At 38.4% G+C, this 22689-nt stretch overlaps 1 protein-coding gene and 1 pseudogene across 1 annotated transcript; both read left to right on the forward strand.

Annotated features, from left to right (window-relative positions):
• The first annotated feature begins 3994 nt into the window (after window positions 1–3994).
• LOC115483170 (cytosolic non-specific dipeptidase-like) lies at window positions 3995–5778 on the forward strand. Its single transcript, XM_030224330.1, has one exon. It carries the CDS (start codon window positions 4075–4077, stop codon window positions 5566–5568), a length of 1494 nt encoding a protein of 497 aa, XP_030080190.1. The 5' UTR covers window positions 3995–4074; the 3' UTR covers window positions 5569–5778.
• A 10903-nt stretch (window positions 5779–16681) lies between these two features.
• LOC115483169 lies at window positions 16682–18389 on the forward strand (annotated as a pseudogene).
• Window positions 18390–22689: the final 4300 nt, after the last annotated feature.

Below are 22689 nucleotides of genomic sequence, written 5' to 3' on the forward strand. Positions count from 1 at the left end.
TATACTAGACAATAAACAAATTTGTTAGTTAACCCAATGGCTTGGGCTCCAATGAGATCAATCCATACATTTACCTACTTTACATATTTATCTATTTCTGGGGAGTAGGTCTAAGACATGTAATCTTTTGAGTCGCCTATGGTTGCTTGAGTTATCCAGTAGTCAGTGCTAGAGCATTATTGGAAAGCTTTGTTTTATAGTTTAAATTTGAAAACTACAGCATACAGGTTTTTCAAAAATCATTCTTTTTTTGTAAACTGAAAAAATTAATTGTAAATATTTTCTTTAGCAATAGGTCAACATTTTAATAGTTCGACAGAGTATATACGACCGAAGTATTTACCAACAATACCAAATAATCCTCTTATCCGCCTTTTTGAAGTTATATTAATCAAACATGAATGCTATATTAATGATTTATGGGAATTAGTGGGTCACGAGACGGTCTCCACTAGAGATATACGTGATGAACTGGATCGTGCTATTGAATGGATTCTAAAGCGACTAGTTGCATTGAATGTATTAGCATTTGGTGAACATATGGGTATGCAAATATTACCTGGTACTTTGAAAATCATACGTATGCCCAAAATTATTATTGGAATTCTTAAGAATAGTTCAGAGAAGCCGACAATTTTAGTGTATGGTAATCTTGATGTAGAGGAAGCATTGCTAGAAGAAGGTTGGGTTACTGATCCCTTTGTCATGTCTGAAGTAGGAAACTTTTTATATGGACGAGGTGTTGCGCTTGATAAAGGAAACTGCTGATATACTATCATTTAGAAGTTGAGTGTGTAAATCGATCATTAAGTAGCTGCGAACACAAAGGGACTTTATATGAGATTTATTTTATTTGCTCAGCTCATTGGCTGACTGTCAATTGCATATTCTTTTTGAAAGCTCATTGGAATAATTTCAAATAGATCGAAATGTATTGCGCTTTACGGAATTTAATTACCACGAATTTGGACATTGTCTTGATATTCAAGACCTTCCTCATCAAGCTCAAAAGCAAGCAGCATTAGCTAAAAACTGGATCACGCCTCATTTATCAATACATGTAATAAAAGATGGTAATGTTGAAAGTGATGTACTCTTCATTATTCCGCATAAGGTTATAGGAATGTTTTCAATTTCAATGTCACCCAATCAGAAATCAGACCAGATAACAAATGCTTTGCAACAGCATCTTGGAAATGTATGGGTACAGAGGGTCTCCAAATAAGGTGAAGTTATGTGAGAAGTTAGTAATCCCATCATGGATTGGAAGCTGTGACAGTCCTGAGTATCAAGCAGCTTTTCGCGCAATGAATCGTACCTACAACACAAATCCCAACTTTATTCGGGATGGTGGTGCACTATTAGCCCCTTCTGTGTTTCAACGTTGTTTACAGAAGAATTTGCTAGTCTTGCCTATTGCAAGGAATGATTGTTTTGGTTGGCCAATTCACGAAAGAATTAGCGTACCGAATTATAAAATGGGAACACAGCTAATGACAGCTTTAATGTGGAAGTATGCTGAGCGAAGTCTGGAAGAGGAAGCCGGAGCAGTGCGCTGAGGTGCTCCAACAAGCTGTTGGCAAGGCCCTGGGAAATAGAGTAGTTGTAAAAACGCTGACCGAAACAAATCATCGAGATTCGTGACTTGGACGAACTGGCCTGTAAAGAGGAGATCTCCGAAGCAATCAATGAAGCAGTGACGGACTGCTCATTATCGGCGGATTCAATAAAATTGCTCCAACCTGGCTTCGGTGGCGAGCAGAGAGCTACTGTCGAGCTCCCTGTGTGTAAGGCCAGAGCCCTTCTTGAGCTGTCGAAAGTGCGGTTTCGATGGGTTGTATGCCGAATTTGCGCGGTAGAGCAACCTAAACGCATCTTCAAGTGCATGGACTATAGCCATTTCGCGGTAAACTGCACCAGCGATGAAAGCTTAAGAAATGATTACTTCAGGTACGGAGAGATGGGCCACATATCGAAAACTTGCGTCAAACCCCAAAACGTGGAGCCAACTGACAGCAGACAGCTGACATACCGAGAAGCTGTCCAAAAAATAACTGCGTAGCTGCACAGGATCTACTTGTATAGAATGTACAAGCCGCTCTGTGGATATGCGAGAACTCAACGACCAAGCTATCAAAAGCCAAGTCGTTTAATGGGTTGGTACGCGCCCAATTTGGCAGCCTGTGGGTGTACAGCTGCTACCTGACACCCAGCTTGCAGCTCAACGAATTCTTAGCAGGGCTCGATGAACTCGTAGAGGATGCGAGGGGACGGCGGGCCATTATAGCACGAGACTTCAACGCATGGGCGATGGAATGGGGTAGCGAAAGGACTCATACCAGTGGTCGCAGTCTTCTGGAATTCTTCGCGACCCTGGACTTGGCTCCGCTCAACACTGGAAACCAGTTCACTTTCAGCCGGTCTGGTTGCGGTTCTATACTTGACAAAACATTTGTCTCCTCATAGCTGGTTAGGGTGGCAAGGTGGTGCACCTAAAAACGGTACAAAACGGTATTCAAGAAAATATAAGCCGGCAAGCAAGCGCAGCCTATGGATCGTGAGGATCATGGTTCTGGCTATACCACAGACAGCATATGCGTTTGCTGAGCTGTTCAATGTGTGCCTGGTGCAGAGAACGTTTTCCGCTATCTGGAAGAGGCAGAACCTAGTTCTGCTACCCAAGGCTGGCAAACCGACGGAAGAGCCATCGTCCTACAGGCCCATCTGCCTCCTAGATACATTAGGAAAGTTGTTTGAGAAGTTTCTTTGCTATAGGCTAGAGACCGCAAATTAATTTGGACTCCAAATTAATTTGGCTTCAGAAAGGCTAGATCAACAACGGACCCTTTGGGCAAAGTCTTGGACCTTTCAACTTCAGCAATCGAAGGTACCAAATGGAAGCATGGCGTGAAGTAGTGCAGCACCATAGCGACTCTGGATGTATAAAATGCGTTCATTACGGCCAACTGGGATATGATACTTGAGGCGCTGGCTTGATACAATATCCCTAAATATCTCAGAGAAATTAGTAATTAGTGTCTGCCCCCAAGGAATCCGATGTATGATGGAGTACTGTGTGTGTGTGTCTCTATCTGTGTGTGTGTGTCTGTCTGTTTCTGTCTGTGTCTGTGTGTGTGTGCGTGTGTGTCTGTGTCTGTGTCGAGTTTGTTTCAAATATTCGATAACTATTCACATTTAAGTGTTATCGAATAAAAACATGATTGAAATGCAGTTAATAAAATATATGTCGGACGTTTTAAGAACTAGAGCCTCCAAATTTTGTATTTAGTTTTATATATATTTTATACAATTTTGATTTTTGTTGGATTTTGGATACCGGCTACAAAATTTCCCAATTTCTTAAAATTTAAGTTCAGTTGGAAATAAGGCCAATATGTAATGGTCTTTGCATATCTATGAATATGTAGAGCATATGCTGAAAATATCATTAAAATCCACTATGTAATACTGAAGTTATTATTCAAAAGCACATGTCAGCAGCGCCACGCGCACGGATTTTTCCTATGCGTGTGCAGGCATACATTCAAATGCGTGTATTCTTTTCTATTCGAAGAATCAAAATTGCGATTGAATTGTGCTGAATTATTATCCGCTACTTAACTTTAAGTTTAAATTTGAATTTTTTTAATACTCGATACAAACTACGGAAAATATTAAAAAACGCAGGACTGGGAACAGGGTTTTTCCAAGTAGGGTGCCCCGATTAAAGTTTACTTGTTTTTAATTGCTGTTTTTATTTTAAATCTGTCTTATACTAGACAATAAACAAATTTGTTAACAATAATATTACTTAACCCAATGGCTTGGGCTCCAATGAGATCAATACATATATTTACCTACTTTACATATTTATCTATTTCTGGGGAGTAGGTCTAAGACATGTAATCTTTTGAGTCGCCTATGGTTGCTTGAGTTATCCAGTAGTCAGTGCTAGAGCATTATTGGAAAGCTTTGTATTATAGTTTAAATTTGAAAACTACAGCATTCAGGTTTTTCAAAAATCATTCTTTTTTTGTAAATTGAAAAAATTAATTGTAAATATTTTCTTTAGCAATGGGTCAACATTTTAATAGTTCAACAGAGTATATACAACCGAAGTATTTACCAACAATACCAAATAATCCTCTTATCCGCCTTTTTGAAGTTATATTAATCAAACGTGAATGCTATATTAATGATTTATGGGAATTAGTGGGTCACGAGACGGTCTCCACTCGAGATATACGTGATGAACTGGATCGTGCTATTGAATGGATTCTAAAGCGACTAGTTGCATTGAATGTAGTAGCATTTGGTGAACATATGGGTATGCAAATATTACCTGGTACTTTGAAAATCATACGTATGCCCAAAATTATTATTGGAATTCTTAAGAATAGTTCAGAGAAGCCGACAATTTTAGTGTATGGTAATCTTGATGTAGAGGAAGCATTGCTAGAAGACGGTTGGGTTACTGATCCCTTTGTCATGTCTGAAGTAGGAAATTTTTTATATGGACGAGGTGTTGCGCTTGATAAAGGACCTCTTATGTGCTGGCTGAATGCAATACAGGCATATCGAGATGCTGGCCTACGACTTCCAATTAATATTGTATTCCTTATTGAAAGTATGGCTCATAGCGGCAGTTTAGGCTTGCAAGATGTGCTACAACAGCGTATTAGCTTTTTTCGTGAAGTATCCTGCGTTGTGATGGCTACAAGGCGTTGGCAAAGCAATATTACTCCATGTATTGTATATGGCTCCAGAGGGCTGATATACTATCATTTAGAAGTTGAGTGTGCAAATCGATCATTAAGTAGCTGCGAACACAGTGGGACTTTATATGAGGCACTTCCGGATTTATTTTATTTGCTTAGCTCATTGGTTGACTGTCAATTGCATATTCTTTTTGAAAGCTCATTGGAATCATTTCAAATAGATCGAAATGTATTTCGCTTTACGGAATTTAATTACCAGGAATTTGGACATTGTCTTGATGTTCAAGACCTTCCTCATCAAGCTCAAAAGCAAGCAGCATTAGCTGAAAACTGGATCACGCCTCATTTATCAATACATGGAATACAAGGTGGTAATGTTGAAAGTGATGTACGCTTCATTATTCCGCATAAGGTTACAGGAAAGTTTTCAATTTCAATGTCACCCAATCAGAAATCAGACCAGATAACAAATGCTTTGCAACAGCATCTTGGAAATGTATGGGTACAGAGGGGGTCTCCAAATAAGATGAAGTTATGTGAGAAGTTAGTAATCCCATCATGGACTGGAAGTTGTGACAGTCCTGAGTATCAAGCAGCTTTTCGCGCAATGAATCGTACCTACAAAACAAATCCCAACTTTATTCGGGATGGTGGTGCACTATTAGCCCCTTCTGTGTTTCAACATTGTTTACAGAAGAATGTGCTAGTCTTGCCTATTGCAAGGAATGATTGTGGTGGTTGCCCAGTTAACGAAAGAATTAGCGTACCGAATTATATAATGGGAACACAGCTAATGACAGCTTTTATGTGGGAGTACGCTGAACGAAGTCTGGAGGACCTGACGGATTGACATTGAATATAAGAAGTTACTTAATACAATACATACTCTTTTCTTTTTCTATTATTTTCATTAGTTTAGAAAATCATCAAACATTAATAACATAATTATGTCTGGGTATGAACTAACCATCTTAAAGTCGAAAGAACCAAAAGCTAAAAATTGAAATCCCACTGTAATTGGCCATCAAAATAATTCAAATTTAATTTCATATATACTATAAATTTATCGAAATTTAATATTAAATTTTTGACATTGGTAAATTAAATTTGTTAAGAGTATTATAATTTAAAAATACAAATATAAGTTGAACCAAAATATAATCATATATGCCAACCAATTTGTTGAAAAGGATTTTATCTACTGAATTCTTGGTATATATTGTTAATTCATAGTATATATCTGCTTTTTAAATATTCAATTGCATAAAAATATACTTATGTAGCTTAGTAGAAAAAGCTTATAGTATTTTATTTTATCAATACACAAAAAAATTACCTCTAAACATCCCATTGCGAAGGTTTTTCCATTAGTGATTGTAGTAGCGTTGAGTACCTATTACATGATAACATCCAGAATGATTTTAGCGATGACGAAAGAGACAAGAAAAATACGAAGAATAGTTAATAATAAGCAAATAATACCAAAATTCACACAATACACTTAACAAAGCTGTTAACAGCTTATAGCAACTAATTTAACCAGCTTTGTTCACATCTCCATTTCATTTCCCTTTCGTATAGGCGGGACCGTCTTGCTACCTTGAACTCTTAATCGTGGCATTGCTGGTATCGCCTTTATGTGCGAAGTAAAAGAGTATTAATTTTGTACAATGACCATACCAAAGCTGTTATCAGCTTATCTCAACTAATTTTACCAGCTTTGTTCAAATCCCCATTTCGTTTTACCTTCGTATAGGCGGGACTGTCTTGCTACCTTGAACCCTTAATCGTGACATCGGGCTCAGCGTCATTTACGTTAAAAGAATATTAATTTTGTATAATGCATATAACGACAGGGAAAACTATTTCACCGCTATTGCAGTTAGAGACTTGAAATTTTAAATGTAACACTCTGGCATTATAGTGTTAGGATTTTTTCGAAATTGTCACCAGGGGAGTGCAACTACAGCATATTAGAGATGCCAGAGACTTGAACAGTAGAAATGTAAATGTTCGGTGCATTTATAGACACACCTTTTTTAGGGAGGCTTCTTATTTTACACAGTTTCGGTACTTCATTTTAAACCTCTTTGAATGTATTTAAAATCGGTATATCGTGATCTGACCATATATTCATATTAAATTTAATTGATTTATAATATTAAGAAGTATTTAAGTTACTAAGTTGTATAGTCCACTTCAGACATCGTAAGAGATAATTAGGTTATAAGGGGTTAAGAGATTTATTCCAGTTCCTAATTACTCGCATTGTATCGTAACAATAAGATAATTGGATTATTGTGCGGCCAATCGCCAGGCCATTACGTTATGTTCTTACAATTTATACCACAATATGATTTGATTAAAAGAATTGAAATGAAATTAAAGTTGCACAGGTACTTGTACAGTATGTAAGAGAAAAACGGATAGACGTTGCTATTCTCAGTGAGCCGCACCACCACATGTCCAGCTGCCCAAGAACATGAGCCATATATATGAGAGGTAAAGCCGCGATGTGGATATGCGAGAACTCACCGACCAAGCTATTAAAAGCCAAGTCGTTTAATGGGTTGGTACGCGCTCAATTTAGGATTTATGTGAGGCACTTCCGGATTTATTTTATTTGCTTAGCTCATTGGTTGACTGTCAATTGCATATTCTTTTTGAAAGCTCATTGGAATAATTTCAAATAGATTGAAATGTATTTCGCTTTACGGAATTTAATTACCAGGAATTTGGACATTGTCTTGATGTTCGAGACTTTCCTCATCAAGCCCAAAAGCAAGCAGCATTAGCTGAAAACTGGATCACGCTTCATTTATCAATACATGGAATAAAAGGTGGTAATGTTGAAAGTGATGTACGCTTTATTATTCCGCATAAGGTTATAGGAAAGTTTTCAATTTCAATGTCACCCATCATGGACTGGAAGCTGTGACAGTCCTGAGTATCAAGCAGCTTTTCGCGCAATGAATCGTACCTACAACACAAATCCCAACTTTATTCGGGATGGTGGTGCACTATTAGCCCCTTCTGTGTTTCAACGTTGTTTACAGAAGAATGTGCTAGTCTTGCCTATTGCAAGGAATGATTGTTTTGGTTGGCCAGTTCACGAAAGAATTAGCGTACCGAATTATAAAATGGGAACACAGCTAATGACATCTTTTATGTGGGAGTATGCTGAACGAAGTCTGGAAGAGGAAGCCGGAGCAGTGCGCTGAGGTGCTCCAACAAGCTGTTGGCAAGGCCCTGGGAAATAGAGTAGTTGTAAAAACGCTGACCGAAACAAATCATCGAGATTCGTGACTTGGACGAACTGGCCTGCAAAGAGGAGATCTCCGAAGCAATCAATGAAGCAGTACCGGACTGATCATTATCGGCGGATTCAATAAAATTGCTCCAGCTCCCTGTGTGTAAGGCCAGAGCCCTTCTCGAGCTGTCGAAAGTGCGGATTCGATGGGTTGTATGCCGAATTTGCGCGGTAGAGCAACCTAAACGCATCTTCAATTGCATGGACTATAGCCATTTCGCGGTAAACTGCACCAGCGATGAAAGCTTAAGAAGTGATTGCTTCAGGTACGGAGAGATGGGCCACATATCGAAAACTTGCGTCAAACCCCAAAACGTGGAGCCAACTGACAGCAGACAGCTTTAAGTGACCCTCATACCGAGAAGCTGTCCAAAAAATAACTGCGTAGCTGCACAGGATCTACTTGTATAGAATGTACAAGCCGCTCTGTGGATATGCGAGAACTTAACGACCAAGCTATCAAAAGCCAAGTCGTTTAATGGGTTGGTACGCGCCCAATTTGGCAGCCTGTGGGTGTACAGCTGCTACCTGACACCCAGCTTGCAGCTCAACGAATTCTTAGCAGGGCTCGATGAACTCGTAGAGGATGCGAGGGGACGGCGGGCCATTATAGCACGAGACTTCAACGCATGGGCGATGGAATGGGGTAGCGAAGGGACTCATACCAGTGGTCGCAGTCTTCTGGAATTCTTCGCGACCCTGGACTTGGCTCCGCTCAACACTGGAAACCAGTTCACTTTCAGCCGGTCTGGTTGCGGTTCTATACTTGACAAAACTTTTGTCTCCTCATCGCTGGTTAGGGTGGCGAGGTGGTGCATCTGTGATAGCTACACAGGCAGCGAAGGCGTACAAAACAGTATTCAAGAAAATATAAGCCGGCAAGCAAGCGCAGCCTATGGATCGTAAGGATCATGGTTCTGGCTATACCACAGACAGCATATGCGTTTGCTGAGCTGTTCAATGTGTGCCTGGTGCAGAGAACGTTTTCCGCTATCTGGAAGAGGCAGAACCTAGTTCTGCTACCTAAGGCTGGCAAACCGACGGAAGAGCCATCGTCCTACAGGCCCATCTGCCTCCTAGATACAATAGGAAAGTTGTTTGAGAAGCTTCTTTGCTATAGGCTAGAGACCGCAATCGCTAACGGCGGTGGCCTACTCTCCAAATTAATTTGGCTTCAGAAAGGCTAGATCAACAACGGACGCTTTGGGCAAAGTCTTGGACCTTTCAACTTCAGCAATCGAAGGTACCAAATGGAAGCATGGCGTGAAGTAGTGCAGCACCATAGCGACTCTGGATGTAAAAAATGCGTTCATTACGGCCAACTGGGATATGATACTTGAGGCGCTGGCTCGATACAATATCCCTAAATATCTCAGAGAAATTAGTAATTAGTGTCTGCCAGAGCTCCCCAAGGAATGCGATGTATGATGGAGTACTGTGTGTGTGTGTGTCTCTGTCTGTGTGTGTGTGTCTGTCTGTTTCTGTCTGTGTCTGTGTGTGTGTGCGTGTGTGCGTGTGTGTGTCTGTGTCTGTGTCTGTGTCGAGTTTGTTTCAAATATTCGATAACTATTCACATTTAATTGTTATCGAATAAAAACATGATTGAAATGCAGTTAATAAAATATATGTCGGACGTCTTAAGAACTAGTTTTATATATATTTTATACAATTTTAATTTTTGTTGGATTTTGGATACCGGCTCCAAAATTTCCCAAAATTTAAGTTCAGTTGGAAATAAGGCCAATATGTAATGGCCTTTGCATATCTATGAATATGTAGAGCATATGCTGAAAATATCATTAAAATCCACTATGTAATACAGAAGTTATTATTCAAAAGCACATGTCAGCAGCGCCACGCGCACGCATTTTTCCTATGCGTGTGCAGGCATACATTCAAATGCGTGTATTCTTTTCTATTCGAAGAATCAAAATTGCGATTGAATTGTGCTGAGTTATTAGCCGCTACTTAACTTTAAATTTAAATTTGAATTTTTTTAATACTCGATACAAACTACGGAAAATATTAAAAAACGCAGGACTGGGAACAGGGTTTTTCCTAGTCGGGCTCCCCGATTAAAGTTTTCTTGTTTTTAATTGCTGTTTTTATTTTAAATTTGTTAACAATAATATTACTTAACCCAATGGCTTGGGCTCCAATGAGATCAATCCATACATTTACCTACTTTACATATTTATCTATTTCTGGGGAGTAGGTCTAAGACATGTAATCTTTTGAGTCGCTTATGGTTGCTTGAGTTATCCAGTAGTCAGTGCTAGAGCATTATTGGAAAGCTTTGTTTTATAGTTTAAATTTGAAAACTACAGCATTCAGGTTTTTCAAAAATCATTCTTTTTTTGTAAACTGAAAAAAATAATTGTAAATATTTTCTTTAGCAATAGGTCAACATTTTAATAGTTCAACAGAGTATATACGACCGAAGTATTTACCAACAATACCAAATAATCCTCTTATCCGCCTTTTTGAAGCTATATTAATCAAACATGAATGCTATATTAATGATTTATGGGAATTAGTGGGTCACGAGACGGTCTCCACTCGAGATATACGTGATGAACTGGATCGTGCTATTGAATGGATTCTAAAGCGACTAGTTGCATTGAATGTAGTAGCATTTGGTGAACATATGGGTATGCAAATATTACCTGGTACTTTGAAAATCATACGTATGCCCAAAATTATTATTGGAATTCTTAAGAATAGTTCAGAGAAGCCGACAGTTTTACTGTATGGTAATCTTGATGTAGAGGAAGCATTGCTAGAAGACGGTTGGGTTACTGATCCCTTTGTCATGTCTGAAGTAGGAAACTTTTTATATGGACGAGGTGTTGCGCTTGATAAAGGAAAGTGCTGATATACTATCATTTAGAAGTTGAGTGTGTAAATCGATCATTAAGTAGCTGCGAACACAGTGGGACTTTATATGAGATTTATTTTATTTGCTCAGCTCATTGGCTGACTGTCAATTGCATATTCTTTTTGAAAGCTCATTGGAATAATTTCAAATAGATCGAAATGTATTGCGCTTTACGGAATTTAATTACCACGAATTTGGACATTGTCTTGATATTCAAGACCTTCCTCATCAAGCTCAAAAGCAAGCAGCATTAGCTAAAAACTGGATCACGCCTCATTTATCAATACATGTAATAAAAGATGGTAATGTTGAAAGTGATGTACTCTTCATTATTCCGCATAAGGTTATAGGAATGTTTTCAATTTCAATGTCACCCAATCAGAAATCAGACCAGATAACAAATGCTGTGCAACAGCATCTTGGAAATGTATGGGTACAGAGGGTCTCCAAATAAGGTGAAGTTATGTGAGAAGTTAGTAATCCCATCATGGATTGGAAGCTGTGACAGTCCTGAGTATCAAGCAGCTTTTCGCGCAATGAATCGTACCTACAACACAAATCCCAACTTTATTCGGGATGGTGGTGCACTATTAGCCCCTTCTGTGTTTCAACGTTGTTTACAGAAGAATGTGCTAGTCTTGCCTATTGCAAGGAATGATTGTTTTGGTTGGCCAGTTCACGAAAGAATTAGCGTACCGAATTATAAAATGGGAACACAGCTAATGACAGCTTTAATGTGGAAGTATGCTGAGCGAAGTCTGGAAGAGGAAGCCGGAGCAGTGCGCTGAGGTGCTCCAACAAGCTGTTGGCAAGGCCCTGGGAAATAGAGTAGTTGTAAAAACGCTGACCGAAACAAATCATCGAGATTCGTGACTTGGGCGAACTGGCCTGCAAAGAGGAGATCTCCGAAGCAATCAATGAAGCAGTGACAGACTGCTCATTATCGGCGGTTTCAATAAAATTGCTCCGGCTCCCTGTGTGTAAGGCCAGAGCCCTTCTCGAGCTGTCGAAAGTGCGGATTCGATGGGTTGTATGCCGAATTTGCGCGGTAGAGCAACCTAAACGCATCTTCAATTGCATGGACTATAGCCATTTCGCGGTAAACTGCACCAGCGATGAAAGCTTAAGAAGTGATTGCTTCAGGTACGGAGAGATGGGCCACATATCGAAATTTGCGTGAAACCCCAAAACGTGGAGCCAACTGACAGCAGACAGCTTTAAGTGACCCTCATACTGAGAAGCTGTCCAAAAAATAACTGCGTAGCACAGGATCTACTAGTATAGAATGTACAAGCCGCTCTGTGGATATGCGAGAACTCAACGACCAAGCTATCAAAAGCCAAGTTGTTGTTGGTACGCGCCCAATTTGGCAATCGCTAACGGCGGTGGCCTACTCTCCAAATTAATTTGGCTTCAGAAAGGCTAGATCAACAGCGGACGCTTTGGGCAAAGTCTTGGACCTTTCAACTTCAGCAATCGAAGGTACCAAATGGAAGCATGGCGTGAAGTAGTGCAGCACCATAGCGACTCTGGATGTAAAAAATGCGTTCATTACGGCCAACTGGGATATGATACTTGAGGCGCTGGCTCGATACAATATCCCTAAATATCTCAGAGAAATTAGTAATTAGTGTCTGCCAGAGCTCCCCAAGGAATGCGATGTATGATGGAGTACTGTGTGTGTGTGTGTCTCTGTCTGTGTGTGTGTGTCTGTCTGTTTCTGTCTGTGTCTGTGTGTGTGTGCGTGTGTGCGTGTGTGCGTGTGTGTGTCTGTGTCTGTGTCTGTGTCGAGTTTGTTTCAAATATTCGATAACTATTCACATTTAATTGTTATCGAATAAAAACATGATTGAAATGCAGTTAATAAAATATATGTCGGACGTCTTAAGAACTAGTTTTATATATATTTTATACAATTTTAATTTTTGTTGGATTTTGGATACCGGCTCCAAAATTTCCCAAAATTTAAGTTCAGTTGGAAATAAGGCCAATATGTAATGGCCTTTGCATATCTATGAATATGTAGAGCATATGCTGAAAATATCATTAAAATCCACTATGTAATACAGAAGTTATTATTCAAAAGCACATGTCAGCAGCGCCACGCGCACGCATTTTTCCTATGCGTGTGCAGGCATACATTCAAATGCGTGTATTCTTTTCTATTCGAAGAATCAAAATTGCGATTGAATTGTGCTGAGTTATTAGCCGCTACTTAACTTTAAATTTAAATTTGAATTTTTTTAATACTCGATACAAACTACGGAAAATATTAAAAAACGCAGGACTGGGAACAGGGTTTTTCCTAGTCGGGCTCCCCGATTAAAGTTTTCTTGTTTTTAATTGCTGTTTTTATTTTAAATTTGTTAACAATAATATTACTTAACCCAATGGCTTGGGCTCCAATGAGATCAATCCATACATTTACCTACTTTACATATTTATCTATTTCTGGGGAGTAGGTCTAAGACATGTAATCTTTTGAGTCGCTTATGGTTGCTTGAGTTATCCAGTAGTCAGTGCTAGAGCATTATTGGAAAGCTTTGTTTTATAGTTTAAATTTGAAAACTACAGCATTCAGGTTTTTCAAAAATCATTCTTTTTTTGTAAACTGAAAAAAATAATTGTAAATATTTTCTTTAGCAATAGGTCAACATTTTAATAGTTCAACAGAGTATATACGACCGAAGTATTTACCAACAATACCAAATAATCCTCTTATCCGCCTTTTTGAAGCTATATTAATCAAACATGAATGCTATATTAATGATTTATGGGAATTAGTGGGTCACGAGACGGTCTCCACTCGAGATATACGTGATGAACTGGATCGTGCTATTGAATGGATTCTAAAGCGACTAGTTGCATTGAATGTAGTAGCATTTGGTGAACATATGGGTATGCAAATATTACCTGGTACTTTGAAAATCATACGTATGCCCAAAATTATTATTGGAATTCTTAAGAATAGTTCAGAGAAGCCGACAGTTTTACTGTATGGTAATCTTGATGTAGAGGAAGCATTGCTAGAAGACGGTTGGGTTACTGATCCCTTTGTCATGTCTGAAGTAGGAAACTTTTTATATGGACGAGGTGTTGCGCTTGATAAAGGAAAGTGCTGATATACTATCATTTAGAAGTTGAGTGTGTAAATCGATCATTAAGTAGCTGCGAACACAGTGGGACTTTATATGAGATTTATTTTATTTGCTCAGCTCATTGGCTGACTGTCAATTGCATATTCTTTTTGAAAGCTCATTGGAATAATTTCAAATAGATCGAAATGTATTGCGCTTTACGGAATTTAATTACCACGAATTTGGACATTGTCTTGATATTCAAGACCTTCCTCATCAAGCTCAAAAGCAAGCAGCATTAGCTAAAAACTGGATCACGCCTCATTTATCAATACATGTAATAAAAGATGGTAATGTTGAAAGTGATGTACTCTTCATTATTCCGCATAAGGTTATAGGAATGTTTTCAATTTCAATGTCACCCAATCAGAAATCAGACCAGATAACAAATGCTGTGCAACAGCATCTTGGAAATGTATGGGTACAGAGGGTCTCCAAATAAGGTGAAGTTATGTGAGAAGTTAGTAATCCCATCATGGATTGGAAGCTGTGACAGTCCTGAGTATCAAGCAGCTTTTCGCGCAATGAATCGTACCTACAACACAAATCCCAACTTTATTCGGGATGGTGGTGCACTATTAGCCCCTTCTGTGTTTCAACGTTGTTTACAGAAGAATGTGCTAGTCTTGCCTATTGCAAGGAATGATTGTTTTGGTTGGCCAGTTCACGAAAGAATTAGCGTACCGAATTATAAAATGGGAACACAGCTAATGACAGCTTTAATGTGGAAGTATGCTGAGCGAAGTCTGGAAGAGGAAGCCGGAGCAGTGCGCTGAGGTGCTCCAACAAGCTGTTGGCAAGGCCCTGGGAAATAGAGTAGTTGTAAAAACGCTGACCGAAACAAATCATCGAGATTCGTGACTTGGGCGAACTGGCCTGCAAAGAGGAGATCTCCGAAGCAATCAATGAAGCAGTGACAGACTGCTCATTATCGGCGGTTTCAATAAAATTGCTCCGGCTCCCTGTGTGTAAGGCCAGAGCCCTTCTCGAGCTGTCGAAAGTGCGGATTCGATGGGTTGTATGCCGAATTTGCGCGGTAGAGCAACCTAAACGCATCTTCAATTGCATGGACTATAGCCATTTCGCGGTAAACTGCACCAGCGATGAAAGCTTAAGAAGTGATTGCTTCAGGTACGGAGAGATGGGCCACATATCGAAATTTGCGTGAAACCCCAAAACGTGGAGCCAACTGACAGCAGACAGCTTTAAGTGACCCTCATACTGAGAAGCTGTCCAAAAAATAACTGCGTAGCACAGGATCTACTAGTATAGAATGTACAAGCCGCTCTGTGGATATGCGAGAACTCAACGACCAAGCTATCAAAAGCCAAGTTGTTGTTGGTACGCGCCCAATTTGGCAATCGCTAACGGCGGTGGCCTACTCTCCAAATTAATTTGGCTTCAGAAAGGCTAGATCAACAGCGGACGCTTTGGGCAAAGTCTTGGACCTTTCAACTTCAGCAATCGAAGGTACCAAATGGAAGCATGGCGTGAAGTAGTGCAGCACCATAGCGACTCTGGATGTAAAAAATGCGTTCATTACGGCCAACTGGGATATGATATTTGAGGCGCTGGCTCGATACAATATCCCTAAATATCTCAGAGAAATTAGTAATTAGTGTCTGCCAGAGTTCCCCAAAGAAATGCAATGTATGATGGAGTATTGTATGTGGGTGTGTCTCTGTCTGTGTGTGTGTCTGTCTGTTTCTGTCTGTGTCTGTGTGTGTGTGCGTGTGTGCGTGTGTGTGTCTGTGTCTGTGTCTGTGTCGAGTTTGTTTCAAATATTCGATAACTATTCACATTTAATTGTTATCGAATAAAAACATGATTGAAATGCAGTTAATAAAATATATGTCGGACGTCTTAAGAACTAGTTTTATACATATTTTATACAATTTTTGTTGGATTTTGGATACCGGCTCCAAATTCCCCAAAATTTAAGTTCAGTTGGAAATAAGGCCAATATGTAATGGCCTTTGCATATCTATGAATATGTAGAGCATATGCTGAAAATATCATTAAAATCCACTATGTAATACAGAAGTTATTATTCAAAAGCACATGTCAGCAGCGCCACGCGCACGCATTTTTCCAATGAGTGTGCAGGCATACATTCAAATGCGTGTATTCTTTTCTATTCGAAGAATCAAAATTGCGATTGAATTGTGCTGAGTTATTAGCCGCTACTTAACTTTAAATTTAAATTTGAATTTTTTTAATACTCGATACAAACTACGGAAAATATTAAAAAACGCAGGACTGGGAACAGGGTTTTTCCTAGTCGGGCTCCCCGATTAAAGTTTTCTTGTTTTTAATTGCTGTTTTTATTTTAAATCTGTCTTATACTAGACAATAAACAAATTTGTTAACAATAATATTACTTAACCCAATGGCTTGGGCTCCAATGAGATCAATCCATACATTTACCTACTTTACATATTTATCTATTTCTGGGGAGTAGGTCTAAGACATGTAATCTTTTGAGTCGCCTATGGTTGCTTGAGTTATCCAGTAGTCAGTGCTAGAGCATTATTGGAAAGCTTTGTTTTATAGTTTAAATTTGAAAACTACAGCATACAGGTTTTTCAAAAATCATTCTTTTTTTGTAAACTGAAAAAATTAATTGTAAATATTTTCTTTAGCAATAGGTCAACATTTTAATAGTTCGACAGAGTATATACGACCGAAGTATTTACCAACAATACCAAATAATCCTCTTATCCGCCTTTTTGAAGTTATATTAATCAAACATGAATGCTATATTAATGATTTATGGGAATTAGTGGGTCACGAGACGGTCTCCACTCGAGATATACGTGATGAACTGGATCGTGCTATTGAATGGATTCTAAAGCGACTAGTTGCATTGAATGTATTAGCATTTGGTGAACATATGGGTATGCAAATATTACCTGGTACTTTGAAAATCATACGTATGCCCAAAATTATTATTGGAATTCTTAAGAATAGTTCAGAGAAGCCGACAATTTTAGTGTATGGTAATCTTGATGTAGAGGAAGCATTGCTAGAAGACGGTTGGGTTACTGATCCCTTTGTCATGTCTGAAGTAGGAAATTTTTTATATGGACGAGGTGTTGCGCTTGATAAAGGACCTCTTATGTGCTGGCTGAATGCAATACAGGCATATTGAGATGCTGGCCTACGACTTCCAATTAATATTGTATTCCTTATTGAAAGTATGGCTCATAGCGGCAGTTTAGGCTTGCACGATGTGCTACAACAGCGTATTAGCTTTTTTCGTGAAGTATCCTGCGTTGTGATGGCTACAAGGCGTTGGCAAAGCAATATTACTCCATGTATTGTATATGGCTCCAGAGGGCTGATATACTATCATTTAGAAGTTGAGTGTGCAAATCGATCATTAAGTAGCTGCGAACACAGTGGGACTTTATATGAGGCACTTCCGGATTTATTTTATTTGCTTAGCTCATTGGTTGACTGTCAATTGCATATTCTTTTTGAAAGCTCATTGGAATAATTTCAAATAGATCGAAATGTATTGCGCTTTACGGAATTTAATTACCACGAATTAGGACATTGTCTTGATATTCAAGACCTTCCTCATCAAGCTCAAAAGCAAGCAGCATTAGCTAAAAACTGGATCACGCCTCATTTATCAATACATATAATAAAAGATGGTAATGTTGAAAGTGATGTACTCTTCATTATTCCGCATAAGGTTATAGGAATGTTTTCAATTTCAATGTCACCCAATCAGAAATCAGACCAGATAACAAATGCTTTGCAACAGCATCTTGGAAATGTATGGGTACAGAGGGTCTCCAAATAAGATGAAGTTATGTGAGAAGTTAGTAATCCCATCATGGACTGGACGCTGTGACAGTCCTGAGTATCAAGCAGCTTTTCGCGCAATGAATCGTACCTACAACACTAATCCCAAATTTATTCGGGATGGTGGTGTACTATTAGCCCCTTCTGTGTTTCAACATTGTTTACAGAAGAATGTGCTAGTCTTGCCTATTGCAAGGAATGATTGTTTTGGTGGCTCAGTTAACGAAACAATTAGCGTACCGAATTTTATAATGGGAACACAGCTAATGACAGCTTTTATGTGGGAGTACGCTGAACGAAGTCTGGAGGACCTGACGGATTGACATTGAATATAATAAGTTACTTAATACAATACATACTCATTTCTTTTTCTATTATTTTCATTAGTTTAGAAAATCATCAAACATTAATAACATAATTATGTCTGGGTATGAACTAACCATCTTAAAGTCGAAAGAACCAAAAGCTAAAAATTGAAATCCCACTGTAATTGGCCATCAAAATAATTCAAATTTAATTTCATATATACTATAAATTTATCGAAATTTAATATTAAATATTTGACATTGGTAAATTAAATTTGTTAAGAGTATTATAATTTAAAAATACAAATATAAGTTGAACCAAAATATAATCATATAAGCCATCCAATTTGTTGAACAGGATTTTATCTACTGAATTCTTGGTATATATTGTTAATTCATAGTATATATCTGCTTTTTAAATATTCAATTGCATAAAAATATACTTATGTAGCTTAGTAGAAAAAGCTTATAGTATTTTATTTTATCAATACACAAAAAAATTACCTCTAAACATCCCATTGCAAAGGGTTTTCCATTAGTGATTGTAGTAGCGTTGAGTACCTATTACATGATAACATCCAGAATGATTTTAGCGATGACGAAAGAGACAAGAAAAATACGAAGAATAGTTAATAATAAGCAAATAATACCAAAATTCACACAATACACTTTTAACAAAGCTGTTAACAGCTTATAGCAACTAATTTAACCAGCTTTGTTCACATCTCCATTTCATTTCCCTTTCGTATAGGCGGGACCGTCTTGCTACCTTGAACTCTTAATCGTGGCATTGCTGGTATCGCCTTTATGTGCGAAGTAAAAGAGTATTAATTTTGTACAATGACCATACCAAAGCTGTTATCAGCTTATCTCAACTAATTTTACCAGCTTTGTTCAAATCCCCATTTCGTTTTACCTTCGTATAGGCGGGACTGTCTTGCTACCTTGAACCCTTAATCGTGACATCGGGCTCAGCGTCATTTACGTTAAAAGAATATTAATTTTGTATAATGCATATAACGACAGGGAAAACTATTTCACCGCTATTGCAGTTAGAGACTTGAAATTTTAAATGTAACACTCTGGCATTATAGTGTTAGGATTTTTTCGAAATTGTCACCAGGGGAGTGCAACTACATCATATTAGAGATGCCAGAGACTTGAACAGTAGAAATGTAAATGTTCGGTGCATTTATAGACACACCTTTTTTAGGGAGGCTTCTTATTTTACACAGTTTCGGTACTTCATTCTAAACCTCTTTGAATGTATTTAAAATCGGTATATCGTGATCTGACCATATATTCATATTAAATTTAATTGATTTATAATATTAAGAAGTATTTAAGTTACTAAGTTGTATAGTCCACTTCAGACATCGTAAGAGATAATTAGGTTATAAGGGGTTAAGAGATTTATTCAAATTCCTAATTACTCGCATTGTATCGTAACAATAAGATAATTGGATTATTGTGCGGCCAATCGCCAGGCCATTACGTTATGTTCTTACAATTTATACCACAATATGATTTGATTAAAAGAATTGAAATGAAATTAAAGTTGCACAGGTACTTGTACAGTATGTAAGAGAAAAACGGATAGACGTTGCTATTCTCAGTGAGCCGCACCACTACATGTCCAGCTGCCCAAGAACATGAGCCATATATATGAGAGGTAAAGCCGCGATGTGGATATGCGAGAACTCACCGACCAAGCTATTAAAAGCCAAGTCGTTTAATGGGTTGGTACGCGCTCAATTTAGGATTTATGTGAGGCACTTCCGGATTTATTTTATTTGCTTAGCTCATTGGTTGACTGTCAATTGCATATTATTTTTGAAAGCTCATTGGAATAATTTCAAATAGATTGAAATGTATTTCGCTTTACGGAATTTAATTACCAGGAATTTGGACATTGTCTTGATGTTCGAGACCTTCCTCATCCAGCCCAAAAGCAAGCAGCATTAGCTGAAAACTGGATCACGCTTCATTTATCAATACAAGGAATAAAAGGTGGTAATGTTGAAAGTGATGTACGCTTTATCATTCCGCATAAGGTTATAGGAAAGTTTTCAATTTCAATGTCACCCAATCAGAAATCAGACCAGATAACAAATGCTGTGCAACAGCATCTTGGAAATGTATGGGTACAGAGGGTCTCCAAATAAGATGAAGTTATGTGAGAAGTTAGTAATCCCATCATGGACTGGAAGCTGTGACAGTCCTGAGTATCAAGCAGCTTTTCGCGCAATGAATCGTACCTACAACACAAATCCCAACTTTATTCGGGATGGTGGTGCACTATTAGCCCCTTCTGTGTTTCAACGTTGTTTACAGAAGAATGTGCTAGTCTTGCCTATTGCAAGGAATGATTGTTTTGGTTGGCCAGTTCACGAAAGAATTAGCGTACCGAATTATAAAATGGGAACACAGCTAATGACAGCTTTAATGTGGAAGTATGCTGAGCGAAGTCTGGAAGAGGAAGCTGGAACAGTGCGCTGAGGTGCTCCAACAAGCTGTTGGCAAGGCCCTGGGAAATAGAGTAGTTGTAAAAACGCTGACCGAAACAAATCATCGAGATTCGTGACTTGGGCGAACTGGCCTGCAAAGAGGAGATCTCCGAAGCAATCAATGAAGCAGTGACAGACTGCTCATTATCGGCGGATTCAATAAAATTGCTCCGGCTCCCTGTGTGTAAGGCCAGAGCCCTTCTCGAGCTGTCGAAAGTGCGGATTCGATGGGTTGTATGCCGAATTTGCGCGGTAGAGCAACCTAAACGCATCTTCAATTGCATGGACTATAGCCATTTCGCGGTAAACTGCACCAGCGATGAAAGCTTAAGAAGTGATTGCTTCAGGTGCGGAGAGATGGGCCACATATCGAAAACTTGCGTGAAACCCCAAAACGTGGAGCCAACTGACAGCAGACAGCTTTAAGTGACCCTCATACTGAGAAGCTGTCCAAAAAATAACTGCGTAGCTGCACAGGATCTACTAGTATAGAATGTACAAGCCGCTCTGTGGATATGCGAGAACTCAACGACCAAGCTATCAAAAGCCAAGTTGTTGTTGGTACGCGCCCAATTTGGCAATCGCTAACGGCGGTGGCCTACTCTCCAAATTAATTTGGCTTCAGAAAGGCTAGATCAACAGCGGACGCTTTGGGCAAAGTCTTGGACCTTTCAACTTCAGCAATCGAAGGTACCAAATGGAAGCATGGCGTGAAGTAGTGCAGCACCATAGCGACTCTGGATGTAAAAAATGCGTTCATTACGGCCAACTGGGATATGATACTTGAGGCGCTGGCTCGATACAATATCCCTAAATATCTCAGAGAAATTAGTAATTAGTGTCTGCCAGAGTTCCCCAAAGAAATGCAATGTATGATGGAGTATTGTATGTGGGTGTGTCTCTGTCTGTGTGTGTGTCTGTCTGTTTCTGTCTGTGTCTGTGTGTGTGTGCGTGTGTGCGTGTGTGTGTCTGTGTCTGTGTCTGTGTCGAGTTTGTTTCAAATATTCGATAACTATTCACATTTAATTGTTATCGAATAAAAACATGATTGAAATGCAGTTAATAAAATATATGTCGGACGTCTTAAGAACTAGTTTTATACATATTTTATACAATTTTTGTTGGATTTTGGATACCGGCTCCAAAATTCCCCAAAATTTAAGTTCAGTTGGAAATAAGGCCAATATGTAATGGCCTTTGCATATCTATGAATATGTAGAGCATATGCTGAAAATATCATTAAAATCCACTATGTAATACAGAAGTTATTATTCAAAAGCACATGTCAGCAGCGCCACGCGCACGCATTTTTCCTATGAGTGTGCAGGCATACATTCAAATGCGTGTATTCTTTTCTATTCGAAGAATCAAAATTGCGATTGAATTGTGCTGAGTTATTAGCCGCTACTTAACTTTAAATTTAAATTTGAATTTTTTTAATACTCGATACAAACTACGGAAAATATTAAAAAACGCAGGACTGGGAACAGGGTTTTTCCTAGTCGGGCTCCCCGATTAAAGTTTTCTTGTTTTTAATTGCTGTTTTTATTTTAAATCTGTCTTATACTAGACAATAAACAAATTTGTTAACAATAATATTACTTAACCCAATGGCTTGGGCTCCAATGAGATCAATCCATACATTTACCTACTTTACATATTTATCTATTTCTGGGGAGTAGGTCTAAGACATGTAATCTTTTGAGTCGCCTATGGTTGCTTGAGTTATCCAGTAGTCAGTGCTAGAGCATTATTGGAAAGCTTTGTTTTATAGTTTAAATTTGAAAACTACAGCATACAGGTTTTTCAAAAATCATTCTTTTTTTGTAAACTGAAAAAATTAATTGTAAATATTTTCTTTAGCAATAGGTCAACATTTTAATAGTTCGACAGAGTATATACGACCGAAGTATTTACCAACAATACCAAATAATCCTCTTATCCGCCTTTTTGAAGTTATATTAATCAAACATGAATGCTATATTAATGATTTATGGGAATTAGTGGGTCACGAGACGGTC

This window comes from Drosophila hydei, unplaced genomic scaffold, assembly GCF_003285905.1.
Source record: "Drosophila hydei strain 15085-1641.00,03,60 unplaced genomic scaffold, DhydRS2 tig00000660-arrow-arrow-pilon, whole genome shotgun sequence".
In the NCBI taxonomy this organism is placed as follows: Eukaryota; Metazoa; Arthropoda; class Insecta; order Diptera; family Drosophilidae; genus Drosophila; species Drosophila hydei.